General features: G+C 49.8%; 1 protein-coding gene across 2 annotated transcripts in view; it reads left to right on the top strand.

Moving 5' to 3' along the window:
* LOC144940684 (collagen alpha-1(XII) chain-like) overlaps positions 1-20,047 on the top strand; it is a 131,994-nt gene that overhangs the window by 68,175 nt on the left and 43,772 nt on the right. For both annotated transcript variants that reach the window (XR_013639157.1, XM_078866993.1), the window contains exons 23-31: positions 10,451-10,580; positions 12,699-12,835; positions 13,826-13,955; positions 14,907-15,040; positions 15,411-15,540; positions 15,859-15,998; positions 17,043-17,175; positions 17,604-17,636; positions 19,410-19,549. Coding sequence is in view for 1 of the 2 variants with exons in the window: in XM_078866993.1 (XP_078723119.1) it covers positions 10,451-10,580; positions 12,699-12,835; positions 13,826-13,955; positions 14,907-15,040; positions 15,411-15,540; positions 15,859-15,998; positions 17,043-17,175; positions 17,604-17,636; positions 19,410-19,549 (1,107 nt within the window). In the remaining variant the exon portion in view is untranslated. The remainder of the gene's footprint in view (positions 1-10,450; positions 10,581-12,698; positions 12,836-13,825; positions 13,956-14,906; positions 15,041-15,410; positions 15,541-15,858; positions 15,999-17,042; positions 17,176-17,603; positions 17,637-19,409; positions 19,550-20,047) is intronic.

The raw sequence follows: 20,047 nt of genomic DNA, 5'->3' as shown, positions 1-20,047 counted from the left end.
CTCTGGATCTCGGGACCACGCCGCTGGCTCGGTCCTGTTCGGCCCTGATAAGGACGGCGAACCAGGGGAGTCCAGGGCTCTAGCTAAGACGTCTTCAGTCTTCACTGGTTAGCTTAACAAGAACCCCGAGCCCTCCGATACATCCCCTTTTATACCCAACCCCCCGCTGAGGGGTGGGGGCCCCACCCGGGTGCCTGGCGCGGACGTCGTAGAGAGCACCTCCCCTGTGCACTCACGTAGCCCCGCCCACTGTGTTTGTTTGCCCTAAGCTGCCATGCATAACGGGCTCTCTCTCTAACACCCCTACACAAGAATAGAATAATAAAGTGTAAGCAGGTGATCTGTAACAACGTGCCGACTGAGTGATTTTCCAAGACACTATGCATGCAATTTCAGGGCGCCACCTTTACCTGCTTATGAACAAAAACTAGATACAATCGAACAGATTCCACCTTGGAAGAGTTGGCCAAATACCCTCTCGAGGGGCTCGCTAGAGCTCCCTCTAAATGGAGGCTCTGACAGGAGCATTGGCGGCATGAGCAATTTATTCACAGGGCTGGACCTTTACCTTTTAGCTGAGAATTATTATTTCATTCATACCAGCGCTGAAAGTGAAACGAGTTAAAATGGAACCTGAACAAATTACAAATGAAATTATAACAAGCGCTTTCATAAATCTGCAAAGAAAAAAAACATCGAGTCAAACATTTCCTGCGCTGAAATTAAAACGAGCAATAAAAAAAGTCACCGCCTTTATTTATTTTTTAATCACGGCTTGCTCAGCTCTAAGCCCAAAGGCTCAGGGGCGCCAAGTGGCCTAGCAACAAAGCAGCACCGTTGGAGCTGTAATTTGGAATGGTTAATGTGCGTTTCTTGAATCAAGCAAGGCCACGTACGAGAACTCGGCAAATGGATGACGATGGGAGGCAATTTTCAATGTGAGAAACAAAAACAGGTTAGCAACTGAAACAAAACCACAACAACTTGTTCGAGTTAGTCGTGACTTTTGACACAAATTTCCCCTTGAGCGGGAGAAAACCAGATCTTTTATCCGCCGCAACGTTGCGCCAGACCGGGTAGCGACGCTTTAGGGCGCCGTGTCGTCTCTCATTGCACTCTGCATAAAGAAAGCTTCCTTTTGAGAGACCACAAGCAAGCTCCCCCACGAGCATCGCCCCCGCCCCCCATACGTTGAAAATGAACGCATACTGTTACTATAAAGTCTGTAAACCCTCGCCTTTCTCCCCCTCCCCCCGAGGAACGCCTTTGGCATTCTCTTGATGTGTCGAGAGTGTTAAGGTTTTATTTGGAAGGGAATGGACTCATTTCGTCAGTAGGAAAGACTGTTCCTTGTTTTTTTTTAAATGAGGAGGAGGGATGGGGGGGATTGAGTTGAGGGACTTGTCTGTGTCAAATAGCCGTGCCTCAGGAGTATTCATTTCCATCACGCAGTCTCTGCCAACTCTGAGAGTTTTGCCACCGTAGGCCGAGATGCAGTGATGTTGCGTGTGTCTGATAGAGCTGTGATGATTCACTGCCTTCCACCGCCTCCCTCCCCCCTCCACCGAACACTGGCGATTCGGTGAATAGCCAACATTCAAGAATCGGTCATTTTTTTGGGCATTCTGGTGAACATCACGTCCACGAGTCGCGTGATTCCCATTACATACACACACATAGGAAATGCTGCCCCCGTATTGAGTTGAGGGGTAAATAAATTGCAGCCTTTTGTTTTTTGTCGCGGTGCACGCACCCAAATGCCCGAAAATTCCCAGAAACAAACAGTGCTATTGAAGGTGTAAGAGATTAAGGTCGACATGTTTCTTGAATTGAGCAATAATATTACAATAATTTATGGCGAAAACAACGATGGAAGGGAAATCAGTCGTCAAACAGGCGGTCTATAACTTTGTCCTTTCAGTTACAGCCTTTTGTCAATCAGTTGTTTAATGAAGCCCTCCCCATGCCCTGCCAGTCGTGAGGTTTATTTGACCATACTTCACCGTATTAGACAATGTTGAATGGTAAAGGGGTATCCAGGAACCGATTTAGATGTTACTCACCACTGATTTTATCCGTGGTTGGGAATCAAATGCAGGTCCCGGCAAACCTGAATTCAACACCCAGCCATCAGTGGCGAGTGGTATCTGAACTGGTCACAGCCTCCAACCCACAATTACCAGTCATCCACCTGACGTGTCCAACATGGTGTGGGGGAAGATCTTCATCCAACGGCGTATTGACAGGGAACTGTCAACTAAAAAGACAAAGTTAAACAGACCCAGAGCTGTTGGCGGAAAATAGGAGGCGCAAACGCAAAGGAGAGCCAAGAGGCTCCTCGGGCGGCTTTAAGGCCACGAACCCAAGCGGGTGAGGTCAGGCTGCTCCGGTGTGAGGTTGAGCGGCCTGGGTGAGAGGCAGGAGCCTTACGGACGTGGCTCGTGATATAGGCTTAGAGGTTTTGGTAGAACGCAGGATTTGGGACTTGGCAACCATGGATGAGGCCGGATTAAGCTTAAGGGGGGTACCTGGGGCCATTAAAGTGTTGGGAGCCCCCCCCCCCTCTTTGTCTATTTACTTCCATTCCATGGGCTGTTCTACCACCACCCTCTCACTCGCGCCCTTCGCTTGCGCTGCTGCCCGCTCGAGGTCATTTAAGGGGGGCGGACCTTCCGTGGCCTTTCTGGACAACTCTCCTTCCCGATATGAGGAAGCCACTGGTAGCTCTGCACTTTTCAACCATCTATTTTATTTCCAACTACTATTTGGGTTTAGATTGTTTTTTTCCTACCCCCGCACGTCTGATGAGCTACGCACGGTGCGAAAGACGTTCAACATACATACACCCATGCCCAATTCCACCTTGGTAATTTAATTTATCGTATTTAAATGTGATGTGTGAATTATAAAGCTAAATCGAACTTAAAACGAGCGAAACAATTTTAATTTCTGCCCATAACTAGTAGTAATGCGCAGCATAGTGACTTAAATTGCCAATAGGATTTCCTCTCATGCTACAGTGTTACATTTAATGGTTAACACGCTGGACTGGCAATCCAGAGGTCACCGTTTGATTTGATCTCCTGGCGCAGCAGTTGAAAATATTGGGAAAGTTTCTGAAATGCTCCCCACCTCTGTCCACCCAGCAGCATCGCCAGGTGAGCAGGTTGTATGCAGTGGAGTAACGTGTGGGTATGTGCACCTCTTCTAAGATGTCTCGGTAAAGTAGAATATTCGGCCAAAATACCCGACAGAAAGGTCTCTAGCACTCCCTTAATTAAGAGGCCTTTCTACCAGCAGTGGCATTAGTAATAAATTCCAGGTCTGCACCTTTACCACATTTGGGGGCCCCTTAGGCCAAGAGTAGGAAGCAGTTAGAGTTGACAGCTTTCAAACCAAAGGTTTGGTAATTTAGCGACCATCTGGAATGTGTGATGCTGCACATTTTATCTTCGTTGCGTCTATTACGAGATTCAGGCCAGGGTACTTGCAATAACTCAAAACAAATTATTTGCAAATAAATTGGCATAGCTGTAGCCTTAAATAAAAAATAATGTCATACATTTATCCAAAAATGCTTCTTTGAGTCTCGACTCTTTTATATGAGGGGTGACAAATTATTCATAGGTTATATTCACCCCTGGAATGTCTGGAGGAAACCACGCGTGTGAGGGTATAAGCAGCAAGGCAGGCTGGCAACCACACCAAGTTCGATTCCTCCCTAAGGCTACCATCGTTGCCGAGTGATATCAGAACCAGTCCTACTTTCCTCCGCTACCTTAACCGACCCACAATGACCAGCATGGGGAGGTATAGTTGAAGATAACAAACCCATGACTGACAAAGCATGAGGAGGACTTTATCGATTTGGCAGATTGAAAATGGCTGCAATATAGATAGACTCGTAACCTTCTTTCTGTACTGACTTCTGCAGGCCACCGTGTAGTTAACCGGAAAAGTGTAATAAGTTTTAACGTTTGTCTTGTTACGGCGGTTTCACTTAAAATCCTTCGGCCTTGTAAAAGCGTATCCAAGCATTTAGACCGATTAGGTAGCCTTTACTCGTAAAACCCATGGCGAAGGTTTTTCGCGGTCTCGTAACAGCCCGGGTGTAAATGTTTAAGCAGCCCAGCCACCTGTGAAAACACTTCTTTCACACACACACACACGTGCACACGCGCGCACACACGTGCGTGCGCGTATTCCCTAGAACGACCAAAACTACCAAATTCCCATCCATAATCGAGCATTTGCACACACACACGTACACAATTGCGCCTCAAAGGAGCATTACGTCTTGGTAACTCTAACCTGCTTTTTCAAATGAGAGCGCTTAGGCAGGAACTGGATCGTATATATACCCAGGCACAACACTTATCCCTGCGAGGAATATTAGTACATTTACCTCTTAATGTACCTGTTGGGGTCCGAACGCGCTGACAGCAAATGAGATTCGCACATGTGTAAACGCACACATGCATGCACACAGGCAGGCAGGGGCACACTTACGTAATCCTTTGGGGAAAATTAAATCTAACCTCCTTTTTCAGATCCAAACTCACGCATGCATGCACGCACCAACATGTACACACACACATATGCACGCACACGTGCACTTACGTACTTATAATTCACATCCTCCCCCCCAAAAGTTTCCAGATTTCAACGAGCACATGTAAGACAAAGACAAGGCAAAGGTCCCCTGTATAGCATTTAACATCCTGTTCAGGCAAGTGCTATGAGTGAGCATCTATTCAGGCTAGCATGGGACACGAGGGGGTGAGTGGTCAGGACCACGCCCGGCCGCTTTTGTCTCCCCAGTTCAGATGTTTATACACCAGACCAAGTACTGTACTGATTTAAGCCTGAGACGACCGAGGGGAGGCCCAAGACCAATTTAAATATTCGCCACTGTTATTGGTCATGAGCGGGAATCGAACTTTGGTCACCGGTTTTGTGGTGCAGTGCGCCAACCTCTGCGCCACTGGATCCCACACACAAAACACACACGTGTGTCCACACATTCCCTTGCATCCAAACTCACACACATGCATGCACCAGAACCATACACACAGATGCACGCTCTCACGAATTTCATACTGAAACATCACATCCTGTCCCCAAAGTTTCCAGATCTGAACTTACGCTTGTAAACACACATACACACGCACACAGACACACACAACCGATCATTGCCATTGCATATTTGCACACGTGCACATTTCAAAACATTTAGGCGCACAGCCTGAGTCGATAGCCTCTCACGGAAAAGGAGGGAAAAGCTGACGGAACATGCAGTACCTTTTGCGAATTGTAATTAAGGCTCAGAAATAACCAAGCGGAGGTTTTTTGATGAACTATTCTCTACAATCGGCACGGAGAAGCAAGGGAAACTATCCAACCAATCGCAAACGAGCCGTTTAATTTGCACTGACGCCTCCACAAATCACGGTGCATAAAGTGCAGCAACCCTTGGAAATGTGCGCGCCATTTATACGTTTTGGCCTGATGGGCTGAAGTAATGATAATAAAATAACCGTAACTTTCTACCCCTTGTTAGTGGCCAAACATGGCCGCAGGACACTCTTGAGAAAGAGCCTCGGGACTCGACGTGGCATTCCCAAGTAAACAAAGTTGCGTTTCGTGTCATTAAACCCCAGCGCAGTAAAATTGTCCTCCCTCTTATCCAGGGAGTGTAATCATGCAGCGGCTCGGAGTCATTTAATATCGGCCTCCCCCCTGTGAGCTTGCCACACATGGTGGTGAAGTGATTACGTGTAAGCAGGGCCATCCATAGAGGGGTGGGTGCGAGGCCTGGGACAAACCACACCGTGTAGACCCCCCCCCGACGCCTTCAAACTAAACCGGGAGTATTACATCTGACACCGTGACGTCGCAGCACGGGCCCCCCCCCCCCCCAAAACGCGGGGCCCAGGGCGGTCGCCCAGATTCACCGTGTACCCTAGGGATGGGCCTGCATGTAAGAACCGGTATCTTCAAATTCGTGCACGGTGTCCGTTCAGGTCACTCAAGCCAAAATACACAGAGATCACATGTCCACGCCTCGAGTAGACACCGTATTAGTCGGGCATTTGTTTCGTGTTGCGTGTTAGTGATGTGAATAAGGTATATGCATCGTCTTGTGTGTTTTGTGTTAGGCACGTGGGTCGTGTTGTGCATTAGTGTGTTTTATGTTAGTATAAGGCATGCGTGTCATTGTATGTTAGCATGTTTTGTGTTAGTAAGGCATGTGTGTAATGTTGTGCGTGAGTGTGTTTTGTGTTAGCAAAGCATGCGTGTGATGTCGTGCGTTTTGGCACCGCAATGTGGCACTGACCATTCCGCATTCCAATTTCTCCTGCACGGCGTCCGTGCTGCAGCCTGCGCTCCCCCTAGAAGGCTGTGGTCCACAAGTTGAGAACCACTGATATCGGTGTCGTGTGTAATACGTTCACGTGACCCCCTGATGATCCTCGAAGTGATCACTACCCTGAATTGTGACAATTCATCAGATCATTGAGGGAGTTAATGGGGGTCTGGGGTGCTGGGTTCTTGAAGCCTTACACCCTCACTTTTTCTTACACACTTGATAGACAGTTACCGTATTTTTCGATTTAAAGCTTTCGTGACTGCAAATTCTTTTGTCAAGGCGCCCTTTCCTCCCCACCCTATCCAACCCAGCTTATATATATGCTCCAAGCACATGTGCTGTTTCATTCAGACGCTGTCGCCTCGACAGACCTGGTTTCACCTGAGGACGGCTGCTTGCGTTGTGGCCGAAACGTCGTGAGAATTATTTTATTATGTTTTATTTTTATTATTTTATTACTTCCCTTCTACGTGACTTTACCGAAAGAACCAAGAAGATGAGTTACCGTATTCTCCGGACTATAAGACACTCCGCCAAGTTTTTATGAAAATACAGGGGGAAAAAATATTGTCCTGTAATCCGGAGAATACGGTATTAACGCCTGGAATTTAAATTATCGAGTGAAAGAAAACGTTTGATTAAGACACCATATTGGTTGGCAGCATACATCATTGAGGTCACAAACGTGGCTGAAAAACTCATCTCCTCGTCCCCAGGAACTGCAGTCTCAAGTCACGTGACCTGTGTTCCAACGAGGTTAACCATACTTAAAGCATTAGCGAACGAACTCAGGGAAAATGCAGTATACATATATATAAACTCCTTTTGCAAATAAGACAACTGCTTTTGCCCCATTCGTTCACTCATTCATCACGCAAAGTCAACGAAGGGCCGTTGCAGCGAAAACGTGTGACCTCTTGTGACAGCATTCGCATCAACTGCCCTTTTGCTGCCCACACCATTAGGTCTCACGGTTAGCACACACAGCACTTGCAATCCGGAGGTCGGAAGTTCGATTCCGTCTTCCCCGACGCGGCAGTCGCCTCCGTCCTCCCAGCGGTACAGACGGATAAACCCACAGCTGATCAGCATGTCGCGCTTGATGGGGTAAACAGTGGGAACTCCCACCCCTCTACTAAGTAGACACGGTTCCGCCAGCGTTGGTGCACGCGAGCAGTTGCAGGGCTGCGCCTCTACATTTGTGAATGGGCACTGGAAGGGAGTTGTATTGTTTGAGGATTTTTTACGTTTTAACATAACTACAGTTACTCATATTTAAATGTGGGTTACACTGACATGAAGTCAAGTACACCCCTCAAGTCCGCAATCATTATTTTAATTTTTAAAAGTTTATGCCTCTACATGAAACGGGTTTTCCTGCAATGCGTATTCCATGGCCTTCGTTAAATCTTAATAAATGCCCGTCATTACGAATTATGCTCATATATATCCTGTACCGGGGAGGAAGCGGTGACGCAGTAGTTAGCGCACCGCGCTATGGACCCGGTGACCTCCCTTTGACTTGCAGCTGTGATTAACATCAGTGACGAGCGACACTTGAACCGGTCATGGGCCCTCCCCACTTAATCAGTCCACACTGTGACCTGCGTAACAAAGTACGGTCAAACAACACCCATGACCGACGCAGCATGGGGGAGGCATTCATCCAGCATTGGATTGAAAAGGGCTGCGAAGTATAATAAATGTACAATAATAAAATACTTCGCCAAATGTGCACACCACAATATAGACCACCTGAAGAGACTTGGCTTGAACAGAGAGATTTGCGCACGACACGAGTGCTTTATTCAGAACTGGCAGAAAGGCTGAGATGTCTCTGTCGCAATCGGCCATTGGAGCGATGAATGTTTTATTGGTTTTCACACGTCGGCTTTTGAGCAATAGTAAGAGCACGTAGGTGCAATCCGGCTTCATGACACTCGGCACAATTTGGTATCTCGGCTATTAGATGACCGTGTGGCTACGGGAATAGAGCGTTTAAGCCGGAGCAGATTCTTTAACGGAGGGAACGCATTGCGCTCGGACGTGTTCCCTCTTTTGGATGCTACTCCATCGTTAGTCTCGAACTGGTGGCGGCTCCGGGAATCAGGCCTTCAAACCCGAGTGGATTATCTCAGTGACAAACGCCTTCACCACCTGGCCACTCTGTAAACCAGTTTCACAGCAGCCATCCAAAGCCCCCCCCCTACCTCCCCGCTGCTTCCAATAACTGGAGCGACCGCAAAGACCTCCCTGGTCTGCGCACGTCTCAACGCTCCAACGTGTGTTTTTGCCTCGGCACTCTACGAGCCGGGCTGACCCTGCGGCCCGAAAGGGTTAAAAAATGCGCGCCTCCACCGAGCGGTTGCAGAGCAGTGGTTAGACAGTAGCGGCTGGACGATGGGAGGAAATACCAGCAGTCTTATTACAAACATGTGTGCCCAGATACGCCCCCACCCCAGGCCCTTTTCCTGCTCTCCTCTCCTTTCCAAACTCACACCCCCCCCATCCCCACGCCACTCCGCACACTTGGAGCTGTCCCTTCACAATTCATGCTCATCCCCAAGCCAATTTTTGCTTCTTTTTTTCACTTTCTTTCTCTCCCGCTCCCTTTTTTTGCGAATGTTGTAAGGCGAGACGTGACGCAGTGGTTCGCGCCACCCCGTTACGAATCTGCGAAATCCGAGTTCGAATCTCGGCCACAGCCTGCAATGTTTGCGGGTGATGTCTGAACCGGTTCCGGGCTTCCCCTAGATCGACTCAACCTGAATATGTGTGCACCTGGTGCTGCGTTTAAACATGAGCAATGGGGAGAAACAAGGCTGGCCGGGCGTGGTGCTTCTTGCCACACCGTCTCCTCATGGGCCGTGGCGGCCTTAATAGGTGCTTGCTAACAGCACTTGCTCCAAAATTCTTCCTGGCTTTGATGGGAGATTCTTTGTTTTTCATGCCTGGGAGGTTGCGCTATAATGGTCAGCAGACTGCTCAGTTGAGTCTCAACGTCTGGGTTCAGTTCCTAGCCGCGCACATCCATCTCCGGCACTTGGCATCTGAACCTATCCTGGGACCCCGCTAATTTGACTCAAACTTCAATGTCGGTGCCTGTTGTAACTGGGAAGACGAAATGCTGTTGGGTGTGGTGCTGGCTGCAGTGCTCCTTTCTGTGTCACTACAGCCTCATTAAATAGGCACTCACTCACACCACGTGCGTGCAAATGCGATCCACTCTTGAGAATGCTAAACGTTGGGTGGGGAACGGATTTTTGGCAGTCGTATTTCGTACCTGTTCCATTCATGGGAGTTGTTTGACCGCACCGCCAAAGCAGCACGGAGAGATGCATTCTAAGATTACACCTAGAAACAGGAAGGTATAGATCGGTGGAATCAATGCATATTGGAGAGATATTTACTGTTTTAAAATAAATATTAGGTTCGCTTGGGCAGCACACTTTGAAAGGAGAGGCACGGTGGCCAATTTATGATGCTGGTGACCAAATGAATGGCTTCCGACGAACAGAGCGCGCCAAAGAGGATGTCTGCCGTGGAGGTGGTTGCGATGACATCAGCTCATGCGCAGGATTGTGGTCAACTCAATCTTCATTAGCCAGATCTCAAAACGCTTCCCTTTTTTTTCCCTGCTCAGCCTCAGCCTGGCTGGCTCTCCGTATAAAGCATTAATTTTTCCAATGTTCCTATAAATCATGGTTACAATCGGGACGATCAACATAAATCGCTGAGAGAAAGAACGTTCTAGGAATTGGGAAATTGCTCAACTTCTTCGAATAATTTGAGTAATTTATCCTGCATATCAGAAAACAGTGGTGCAATGGTGATAATGATAATAACAACACTACTGATGATGCCAATAATGATGACGATAATGATGAAACTGAAGATTATTATGATGATGAAAATGATGACGATGTGAGTGACGAAGGTGAAATCAACTGCTTCGTAGGTGCAGGGTGGATCATTAACGTCGCAGGTTCGTGAGAGACGGCAACAGCTCGAGGTGGAGGCCTTCATCCAGCAGTGGATTGATGGTTGATTGACGACGACGATTTGTGTCCGCGCGAGCAGAAGCACGTGAACGGCTCCGTGCTGCTGACGACGCTGAAGAACCTGAAGCCGCTCACCGAGTACCTGGTGTCAGTCTTCGCTGAGTACCCGGTCGGGGACAGCGAACCGCTCTCCGGGGCCGAGACCACACGTGGGTACCACGCCTGCCTACGGGAAATGCTGCCTTGCCCCAGCCGTCGCCGCAGGCTGCCCGCCCCTGTTCAAGGCCCAAGCTCTCGGCACCTTCTGTTTAGAACTGCCTTTTTGTTTCTTTGGAACTGCTTTTATGTTTAGTTTGTTGTCCTTCCCCCCGCACACCTCCGAGGTGTGTATGGATGTTTGTTGAATTTATTTTGCACTGTAGCCACACCGTGGTAATTGGAGATGCGGGGAAAGGAGAACAAACTGAACAGAAAAAGCAGTTCAACAGAAATACGTTTTCAATCTCGATTTCAAAAGTGAATAGTTCCAGTGGATTCCTAATATCGGAAGAGCGTTCCAGACGGCCACAGAAAATGCGCATCTGAAAGCGTGCGATGCAGTAAATTATGATGATGAAATCAACTGCTGCCGATTAGCACGGTTGGCTCTGTGCGGTGCGAAAGCAGTTTAACATACACACATGCAAGTCTGTAACATGTGTTTGTGATGCGTGGTTTATAAATAACAAGTCGTGCAGCCCAGCCCGGGAACCCACGCTTGCATTACAAGCGGCCTGCGAATGCTCACCAGTTAAACGATTCCGCTTATTTATTGACCAACGCGTTGAGTTTTTTTACGTTACGTCTATGTGTGTATATATATGTCATTATAAGGCGGCCGGGTGTGGTGCTGGCCACTCACCCCTTTGTGTGCTGTGCTGGCCTTCATAGGTGCTGGTCACTAACAGCCTTTGCCCCAACAGTTTGTTAAGGCTATACAGGGGATTTTTGTGTATAAAATTAAATAAATGTTTTACTGTATTCTCCAGATTGTAAGAGCTTTAAAAATATATATATATGCTGGGTAATCAAGTGTTAAGATAATAATTATGATGATGCACTTTTACGCTCCGTCCTCCCCCTCTATCCTGACATCTTATTGCCTGGGAGGGATGTTTGTGTGATGCGTGGGCAAATTTGTGTAACTTTATTGACACCGTGCACAAATTGGGAGTATGTTTTGCTATCCAGAACGTCTTATAATACGGAGAATACAGTATTCTTGTACACAGATCATTCTTCGTACAATCACTGAACGGTAGGTCGGTCGTTCTTGTCATCTGCCCCATGATTATGGAACTCCCTTCCCCCCAGTGGTCTGTGCTGTCGACTCCCTGCCCCTGTTCAAGTCCAGGCTCAAGAACTTCCTTTTTATTCTCTCTGCCTCTGACTGTCTCTTGTCTATAACTGATGTGTGGTGTGTTATTCGCTTATTTCTCCCCAGTGATGCAAATGTCCTGCTGTTCCACACAGCATTTAGACAGTGTATGTATATTCCCAGCTCATCCGGCAATGTAATTATATCACTCTCAACCCGCCAGGCATGTGCTACCCCTACAATAAGCCACATGTCTAACGTTAAACGATTGCACAAACCGGTGGCATAGCGTGGTCGGCAAAGGTCCTGGTGCAAGGGATGAAAAAGGGAGTCCGCTGCCCAAAGTTTGCCCCCGCCCCCTCTTCATAGCCCGGTGGCCCTGGTGCCCCTTTGACCAGTGGACCCCGGTGCAGGTGCACCGCCTGCACACCCGATAACCCCGCCGCCGGAACTCAACCTTAATCCTATCAGGAGATGGAAAGAAAAAAAAATCAGGCGAACACCATGGGAAACAGCAGCAGACTGCCTCTGCCTCCAAACGTAAATACGCCCACCGTTTCCGTACGGTCGTCTTTGAGATGCAGCCTCGTTCAGAAGCAATGGTCATCAACCTTGTTGGTATGGCAGCCCCCCAAACAAAGGCCACTGGTCCCCACACACTCCTGCTCTTCCCCCACCCCCTCCAACCTAGCCCCCACAACACCCTCCCCTCCCAGGTTTCTAAGGCCACGATATACAGGTGACGTGTCCAAGCTTGGAGTCAACGTGGTGTTCTTGTGTTTTTGCGTGAGTTAAGGCACGTGTTTCATGTTGTGTATCCGTGTGTTTTGTTGCCACGATGTTGCACTGCCATTCCCTGTGCGCATTCGAGATTTCCCCTGCTTGGTATCCACGTCGCAGACAAGTTAAACGCTACGAACTCTAAAACTATTCAGCTCCCAACACCCATCTGCAATCGTTGTTTCCCCAGTGCCGCTGACGGTGCCCCGCGCCCTGCGTCTGTCGGACGTCACCGACGCGAGCATGCGGGCCACGTGGGAGCGCATCCCGGGCGCCATCGGCTACTCGCTGCTCTACACGCCAGCCTCAGGGGGGGGCAGTAAGGAGGTGACAGGCGATGGGGGGGCGGGGGGGGTGAGATATAATGAGGAACATGGTTCAGAGAACATGTGCAGATTAAAGGCACAAATTCTAAGACATTGGGAAAAGTGAGTGGGGATTGGGCAGGACGCGTCGCTAGAAGGGATGATGACGGCCAGTGGTCATTAATAATGGCGCAGCAGCAGCCGAACGCGTAAAGTGTCCCGGAGGACGTCCGTTGAGAAAGATGGATTAATGGAATCGGCTCGTGTGCAGTGCTAGGTGAATTATTACAATTTTAGGATTGTGGGAGATGTAATGGATTGGTGAGGCATTCATCCAGCAGTGGATTTACCGTGGCTGATGTTGTGTGTTGAGAAAAGCCTGTTGAGCCCAGAGGTCTCGTTTTCAAGGAAGACCCAGGTCCAAATAATTACATCATTCATCATAAACTCTCGTGTGGAAATTTAAAACACAGAGCTAAACATATTAGCAGGAAGCCTAACTGCAAACAGTTTTTTTTTAACGCATGTAGCAGCAACCAAATGAATTAAGTTGCCACGATGATGCTGGTTGCAACTGCCAGTGAAACGTCGTACCAAATCGTTAAACTTTGCGGATCGCTCTCTAACACACATTGTTTTGCTGGGGCAGTAATAAATTAACGCTCCTTCGTTTACGCAACAACTTTATTTATTTGGCTGCGTCGTCGGTTGGAGGAGGGTGTACCACACATATTGGAAATTTATTCACGTGACAATCCCATCTCAAAAATCATCAATAACGAGTAGATTTCTAGAGTGTGCTACAGGGGCCTAAAATTCACAACCAAACACGCCGCTGTGTTGTCACATCCGTAGGCGATGACGTGCGTGCACTACGAGCATGTTGGCTTGCGTGCAGCGTGTGCGTGATGTGCGCTCGCATTGCGCTCGCATCGCGCTTGCCAGTTGAGTATAGCCCGCGTTCGCGGACGCGTCACACCCCGGCCCCCCACCCCCCACGCTGTGCATGCAGGTGGACGTCGGGCAGGACCAGGAGGAGTTGCAGCTGACGGAACTCCTCCCGGGCACGGAGTACACCGTGTCGCTTGTTGCCCGCTACCCGGAAGGAAGGAGCGAACCTCTGCGCAAAAAAGAGAGCACTCGTGAGAGACGCCACAGACACAGACAAAGATCCCCCCCCCCCCCCCGTCCCCTTTGCCTCCCTAGTTGCGGTGTTTTTTTACGCACCGTACCAGGTACTCATTTGAGGCTGAGTCGATCCTAGGTGTAGGCCCAGTACCGGTTCAAATATAACCGCCACTGTTATTGGTCGTGAGTGGTAATCGAACTCGGTGTCGCCTGGTTCGTAGCGCAAGCACGCCAACCACTGCACCACCGCCGCACACGCACTCTGCCTCGCCGCCACATGTCCACATCAGTGCGGCCATCCTGCGCAAGCACGTGCTGCTAGAAATACTTGAACTGTCACAAATTCAGTCTGTTCTGAATGCTGGTCTTGTTGCAGCTCCCTCGTTGGGAGTTTCATCAGTCCGTGAGCGTGCAGACGTACAGCCGTGTTTTTATTTTTTTACCAAGCCCGATAAGGAGCTTTCCACACTGTGCGGACCAAGGGGGTTATTTTGACACACTTCACCTTGCTGGTCAGCCCTGGTTGGTGAAAGCCAGCAGCATAGATGTTAAAGTGCAGTATTGCACGTGAATGGATTTTGTTGCTGTAACAGTTCACCCTCTGCTCTCTATTTTGAGCTTGTAACAATTAAATGAGGCTTTCCCTTCTTCTTCATTCCTCCTGCATTCCCTTAGAGATTTCCCCAGCATCCATCTCTGCGTGCTCATCTCTGCCTTGTCAAGCACTCTTTCTCCTTTCCTCCGTCAGTGCTCGCATCTCTGCACCGTATAAAGTGACACTGTAGCACCTTACCTAATACTCCCTCGCCACATCCCCTCCATGTTCTGTCTGGTCACGCCACGTGTCTTGTACCCACATCCCATGTCCTGCATCCCATGTTTTGTGTCCCATATGCCCATGTTCTGTGTCCCATCTCCTCCTGTGTCCCGTGTCCCTCACGCTTTTTTCTGTCTTTCGTGTACAGTGCCGGCTGTGACTCGTTGGCTGCGCCTGTCGGACGTGACCCACAGCACGATGACCGTGTCCTGGCAGCCGTCGCGACGGCCGGTGCAGCACTACCGCCTGCGTTACCAAGCCGCAGGCGTCGACCCAGAGGAGGTCAGAAGTTATGAACAGGGCAGGGGAGGTCACGACCTTGTGCTTCCTCCAGGACAAGAGGCCAAAGCCACCCGTGTCAATCTGTGGTAACTTCGGTTATCCTAAAATTGGACTTGGCCTCGACCATGGAAATGTGGGATTTCCACCAATGGCTACGGGGCCACGAGTGGAAATGGGCATGGGGAGACACTTTAACTTGGTTCGCCTATCGTTGTCTTCTGGTGCAAGTTTAGGGCACGGACCACGCTCGCGACGAACATTGTCGGCCTAAGCCAGAGCTGCGCCCTGCCACGTTTCACACGGGCCACCGTGACCGCCGTGCGTCTCCCTGAGGAGTGTCCGCTCTCCCCCCCGCAACCCTCGTGCGCAGGTCGTTGTTGACGCGAGCTCCACTTCGACCGTGCTGAAGGACCTCATCTCCAACACGCGCTACAACGTCACCGTGACGACCGTGATCACTCAAGGAGACATTGAGCCGCTGACGGGGGCCGAGACCACACGTACGCGCACACGCATATATATTTGCGCGATCTAACCCAAAAACCTCTGTTATAGATAATAAGCTTACGTGTTAAACTGCACACACACAAAGACAAAGATCTCCCATTTGGCCTTTTAATAGACAATTGTGTCAAGTGCTGTTAGCACTTGCTGGCTAGGCGCAGCCCTCGACAGGGCCCCGGCACGACTCAGTTGTAGAGTGGAAATAAGGGCTACAGCTCTCCCGGCTAAGCGAACTACTGTCGTGATGGTGCAGTTGTGAGCTCTGTGGTTTGATTGCTCCACCCTGCCTGTGGTTGGGGGGATTGTCGTGACAGTGAGGAGCCCCCCTCCGAGGAACATGCGCTTCTCGGAGGTCAAGAAGGATTCGTTCCGCGTCACGTGGGACGCGGCCGCTCCCGACGCGCAGCTCTACACCATCCGATGGACCCCACGCGACGGAAGCCCCTCCAAAGAGGTGTGCAGCACCAAGACCTCAGAGGCTGCTCTGCCAAAAAACACTCACTTTTTTCCCGTTTTTGTCCCCAAGAACCCAAAAGCACAACGCAGACATCCGAGAGGGAAACAGATCACGATCGCGTAACAGTCCAGAGAAATACGCCCTCAAATAGGTGACCGACTGGAAGCACTTGGGCTTACTGCCCTACCACCATATTGCCAACAATTCGGGAGCAGCATATTTTCAGGGGGGGGTGGGGGAAAGAGGGAAGAAGGGGAGGGGCGGAGACACTCACGGTTTTTTAAATCGTAATTAACCGCATATGTGGCCACACCCGGCTTAAGCGGGAAGGCAAAATAGGCAGACGCCCAGGGCGGAAAATTAGAAGCGGCGGCAAAATTACGGAGGTGGCCACGGATGGATTTAGTGGGCAGCCACCTGTGCCAGCGACCGACTTGAGAATGTGGACATTTTTTTCCGTGTTTTTGATCGTGAGAAGGCAAGTTAGAACGATAACACCTTTTCCCACACCGCATAGGTTTCTGCTTGTGCCGCATGCTGTTCAGCGCGATGTCCGACGTTTCGCTCCACGTGCCCCGGGGATTCGTCCCCGGGGATTTGGTGAATTTGGTTCCTGAAGAATCACCCAGAACGTGGAGTAAATCGGCGGCTGTTGTGCCGACCAACACGCGGTACAACCCTAAAATACAACGGAGAGCTACTCTTCCAACAGCAGTAATTAACATCCTGCAGGTGTTGGTGGCCAAGCCAGTGAGATCATTGCCACGTGTTTCTGAATTTACGCTCTCATTGTCTAAGTTCACGTGATGTCACGCTTGCGTCTGTGTGTGTCCCATGTGTTCCTCGAAACGTTGTTTCTGATGTTTGGAGAAGTATGGTCAGGTGCTCTGGGTGTTTTCCACTCGTCCGTGTGTTCCCTATACCTCCGAGTGCCTGTCCAACTGTATCTGGGTGGTCCATGTCCTCTGCCTGTTCCACCCTTGTCGTCCGTCCGCTCACTCCAGCCTCCCCCATTCCCTTGTCCGTGTTCGCACCGCTCAGACAATCGTCGATGGCGACGTCACGAGCACCGTGCTACCGGATCTGTCCGAGGACACGGAGTACGTCGTCACCGTGACGGCAGTGTACCCTGACGAGACCGAGAGCGACCCGCTGTCCGACGCCCAGAAAACCCGTACTCCATCGCACGTCACAGCCGCGCTCTGGCCACGCACGCTCACAACGCACCAGCCTACAGCGCAGCACCGCACCACAACGCGTCCCACCAGGCCACCCGTATCACTTCCCATAATGCACCGGGGCACGCTTATAACTTCTCATAATGCACTACGATGCAAGGACAGATCCCATGATGCACCAGGGTACCTATATCACGAATGGGTAGCACACTGGACTTCCAAACCAGAGGCCGCCGGTTCGTCCTTCTGGGGTGGCAGTTGGAACAGTGGGGAAAGTTCCAGAACAAAAACAACCATGTCACATGAGACATCAAAAACATTGCACAAGCACAAATCTATGATGTTGCTGTGGTTATCGTGTATTGGCTTTGCGATGTCTGCATGCAGCATGTAATGCGTGTGTTGTTTGTGGTTGTGTTTGTAGTGGACGGGAAGCCTCCACCCACTTCTTCTCCAGGTGAGAGCATAGTCTTGTTGTCTGCGCAATGTTTAGCCCACAGATGATGGTGGCGATAATGATAATGATGATGTCGTTAAAGTTAACATTGAGGTGGTGGAGGTGGTGGTGGAGGTGGTGGTGTAGGTGGTGGTGTAGGTGGTGGTGGTGGTGGAGTGGTAGTGTAACGGTTAGCGCGCTGTGCTACTCACCTGGCGATCCAACACCTGTAAAGATTATCTGAACCGGTTCTGGGCCCCCCCTAGGCTGACTCAAAATGAGTGCCTGGTGCAATGTGTAAATATTGCCACTATAGACAAAGGCAGTCGGGCATGGTGCTAGCCACCAACCCCCTCGTCTGTCGTGCCAACCTTAATAGGTGCTTGCTAACAGCCCAAAAAGTCTGTTAAGGTAATACGGGGATCTTTGTATTTTGATGGTGGTGGCAATGATTCCACTTTTGATGACAGTGACTATGGCTGAAACTATTTACCCATCTTGCAATTCAATACTGATTTGTTGTGACTCGGAGTAGTGTTTAAAGTCAAGATACGACTTTTTTACCATTGCGGTGAATGGCAGCGCCCTTAGACGGTGAAGATGGTGATTTCGGCGATGTTAATGATTCATGCATCAATGTTGATGACTTCACTGATGATCTTTGTAGTTAGTATTTCACTCTCATGGTGCTGATGGTGATCATTGTGAGAATAATGGTAAAGCTGAGAGTATCAGTGATGATGATGGTCATTACGAGAATGACATCGACAAACGATGGTGTTGGTGTTTGGCGATGATGACGATAGTGATGTTGACAATATTGATGATGTTGATGGTGGTGGTGTTTGACAGTCATTATGATGACCATAACGATGTTGACAATGGTGCAGTGCATGACGATATTGAAGGTGGTGGTGGTGGTCTCTGCCAATGATGATGATGACGATAGTGATATTGAGAATGTTGTTGATGGTGGTGGTGATATTTGGCAGTGATGATGATGACTATATCGACAGTGTCTGGTAGGCAACGCTGTGTTGCCTGGGTCATGTAGCCCGCATGCCCAGCCACCGCATGTCCAAACAGCTTTCGTTCGGCCGAATAGAGGGGGCTAAATGGGCGCGGCATGGGCCAGATAAGAGATGGAATTATGAGGTACGGGAAGATATGGAGCTGAGTGGATTTTCCAATAACTGGTACCAGCAGTGCCAAGATCGGTTTCTGTGGAGGAGGTTCGTGAAGGACACTACCAGGCAGTTGGAGGTAGTCGCCCTCCAGCAACAATGGAGGGCAGATGAGCGAAGCTCACAACATTGAGCAGAGAGCCAGGTGGCTAAAACACAGCAAGTTGGCACAGTAGGAGGCAGAGGTGGTGCATCAGCCAGTCATCTCAGTCAGTCAACCCATTGCACCTGGGTCTGTCCCATGACCTCCAGCCAGCGGGCGTTCAACACTTCACGTGGCCTTAAAATGCGCATAGCCTGGCACAAGCGGCCTGGTGATGTCAACTTCACTTAGTGGTGAATATCAGTTGTTGTTGTTGCTGGTGTCTGGCAGTGATGATGATGATGACGATAATGATGTTGAGAATGTTGATGATGTTGATGGCGGTGGCGATGTTTGGCAGTAATGATGATGACGATAACAATTTTGACGATGGCGCAGTGCTTGGCAGTGACGGCGTTGACGATATTGACAGCGGTGGTGGTATTCGGCAATGTTAAAAATGTTGATGGTGCGGTGCCCGGCAGTGATGACGTTGACTATGTTGACGGTGGTGGTGGTGTCTGGCAGTGCGCGGCGCGCCCCGTAATGTGCAAGTGCGTGACGAGACGACGACGTCAATGGAGGTGGTGTGGGACCCAGCCGATGGGCCCGTGCGACTCTATCGCATCACCTACACGCCCCCGGATGGGATGGGCCGCTCGGAAACGGTGCGGCCACCTCGGTGACCCCACTCCACACCCACGCTGTCTGCCTTTTTGCTGCCCACTTTTTCATTAATCTACTGTCCTTGAGCTGCCCCATCGTGCTCCCTTGTTGAGCCGTCATCTTATCGCTCCTCGGCCTTTTGGACCTTGGAGGCCATTATCGTTTCCTTCAACCAATATCTCCCGGCGGTGCTCTCTCAGTCCATCGCTGCGTCTTTCAACTGAGACAGCTTCCACCCCGCCCAGTGTTGGATATTTGACGTCCACTGAGACCACAGTCTTCTCCTGGCACCTTCCAGTGTTCCCTCTATCACCATCCTTTGCAGCCAGTCATCATCCATTGTGGTGATGTGTCCAGGATATTGCAGTTTCCTGTACTTGACCTCACTTAGCAGGCCTTAATTCATTGTCCCATGGTCTCATCACAGCCAATTCCAGAGCAGATGTTTTGACGGATTGGAAGGATGGAACAGTTAAGATTTAATATAATAGATATATTTT

This window comes from Lampetra fluviatilis, chromosome 23, assembly GCF_964198595.1.
Source record: "Lampetra fluviatilis chromosome 23, kcLamFluv1.1, whole genome shotgun sequence".
Lineage (NCBI taxonomy): Eukaryota > Metazoa > Chordata > Hyperoartia > Petromyzontiformes > Petromyzontidae > Lampetra > Lampetra fluviatilis.
This window is presented reverse-complemented; position numbering and strand designations above follow the sequence as displayed.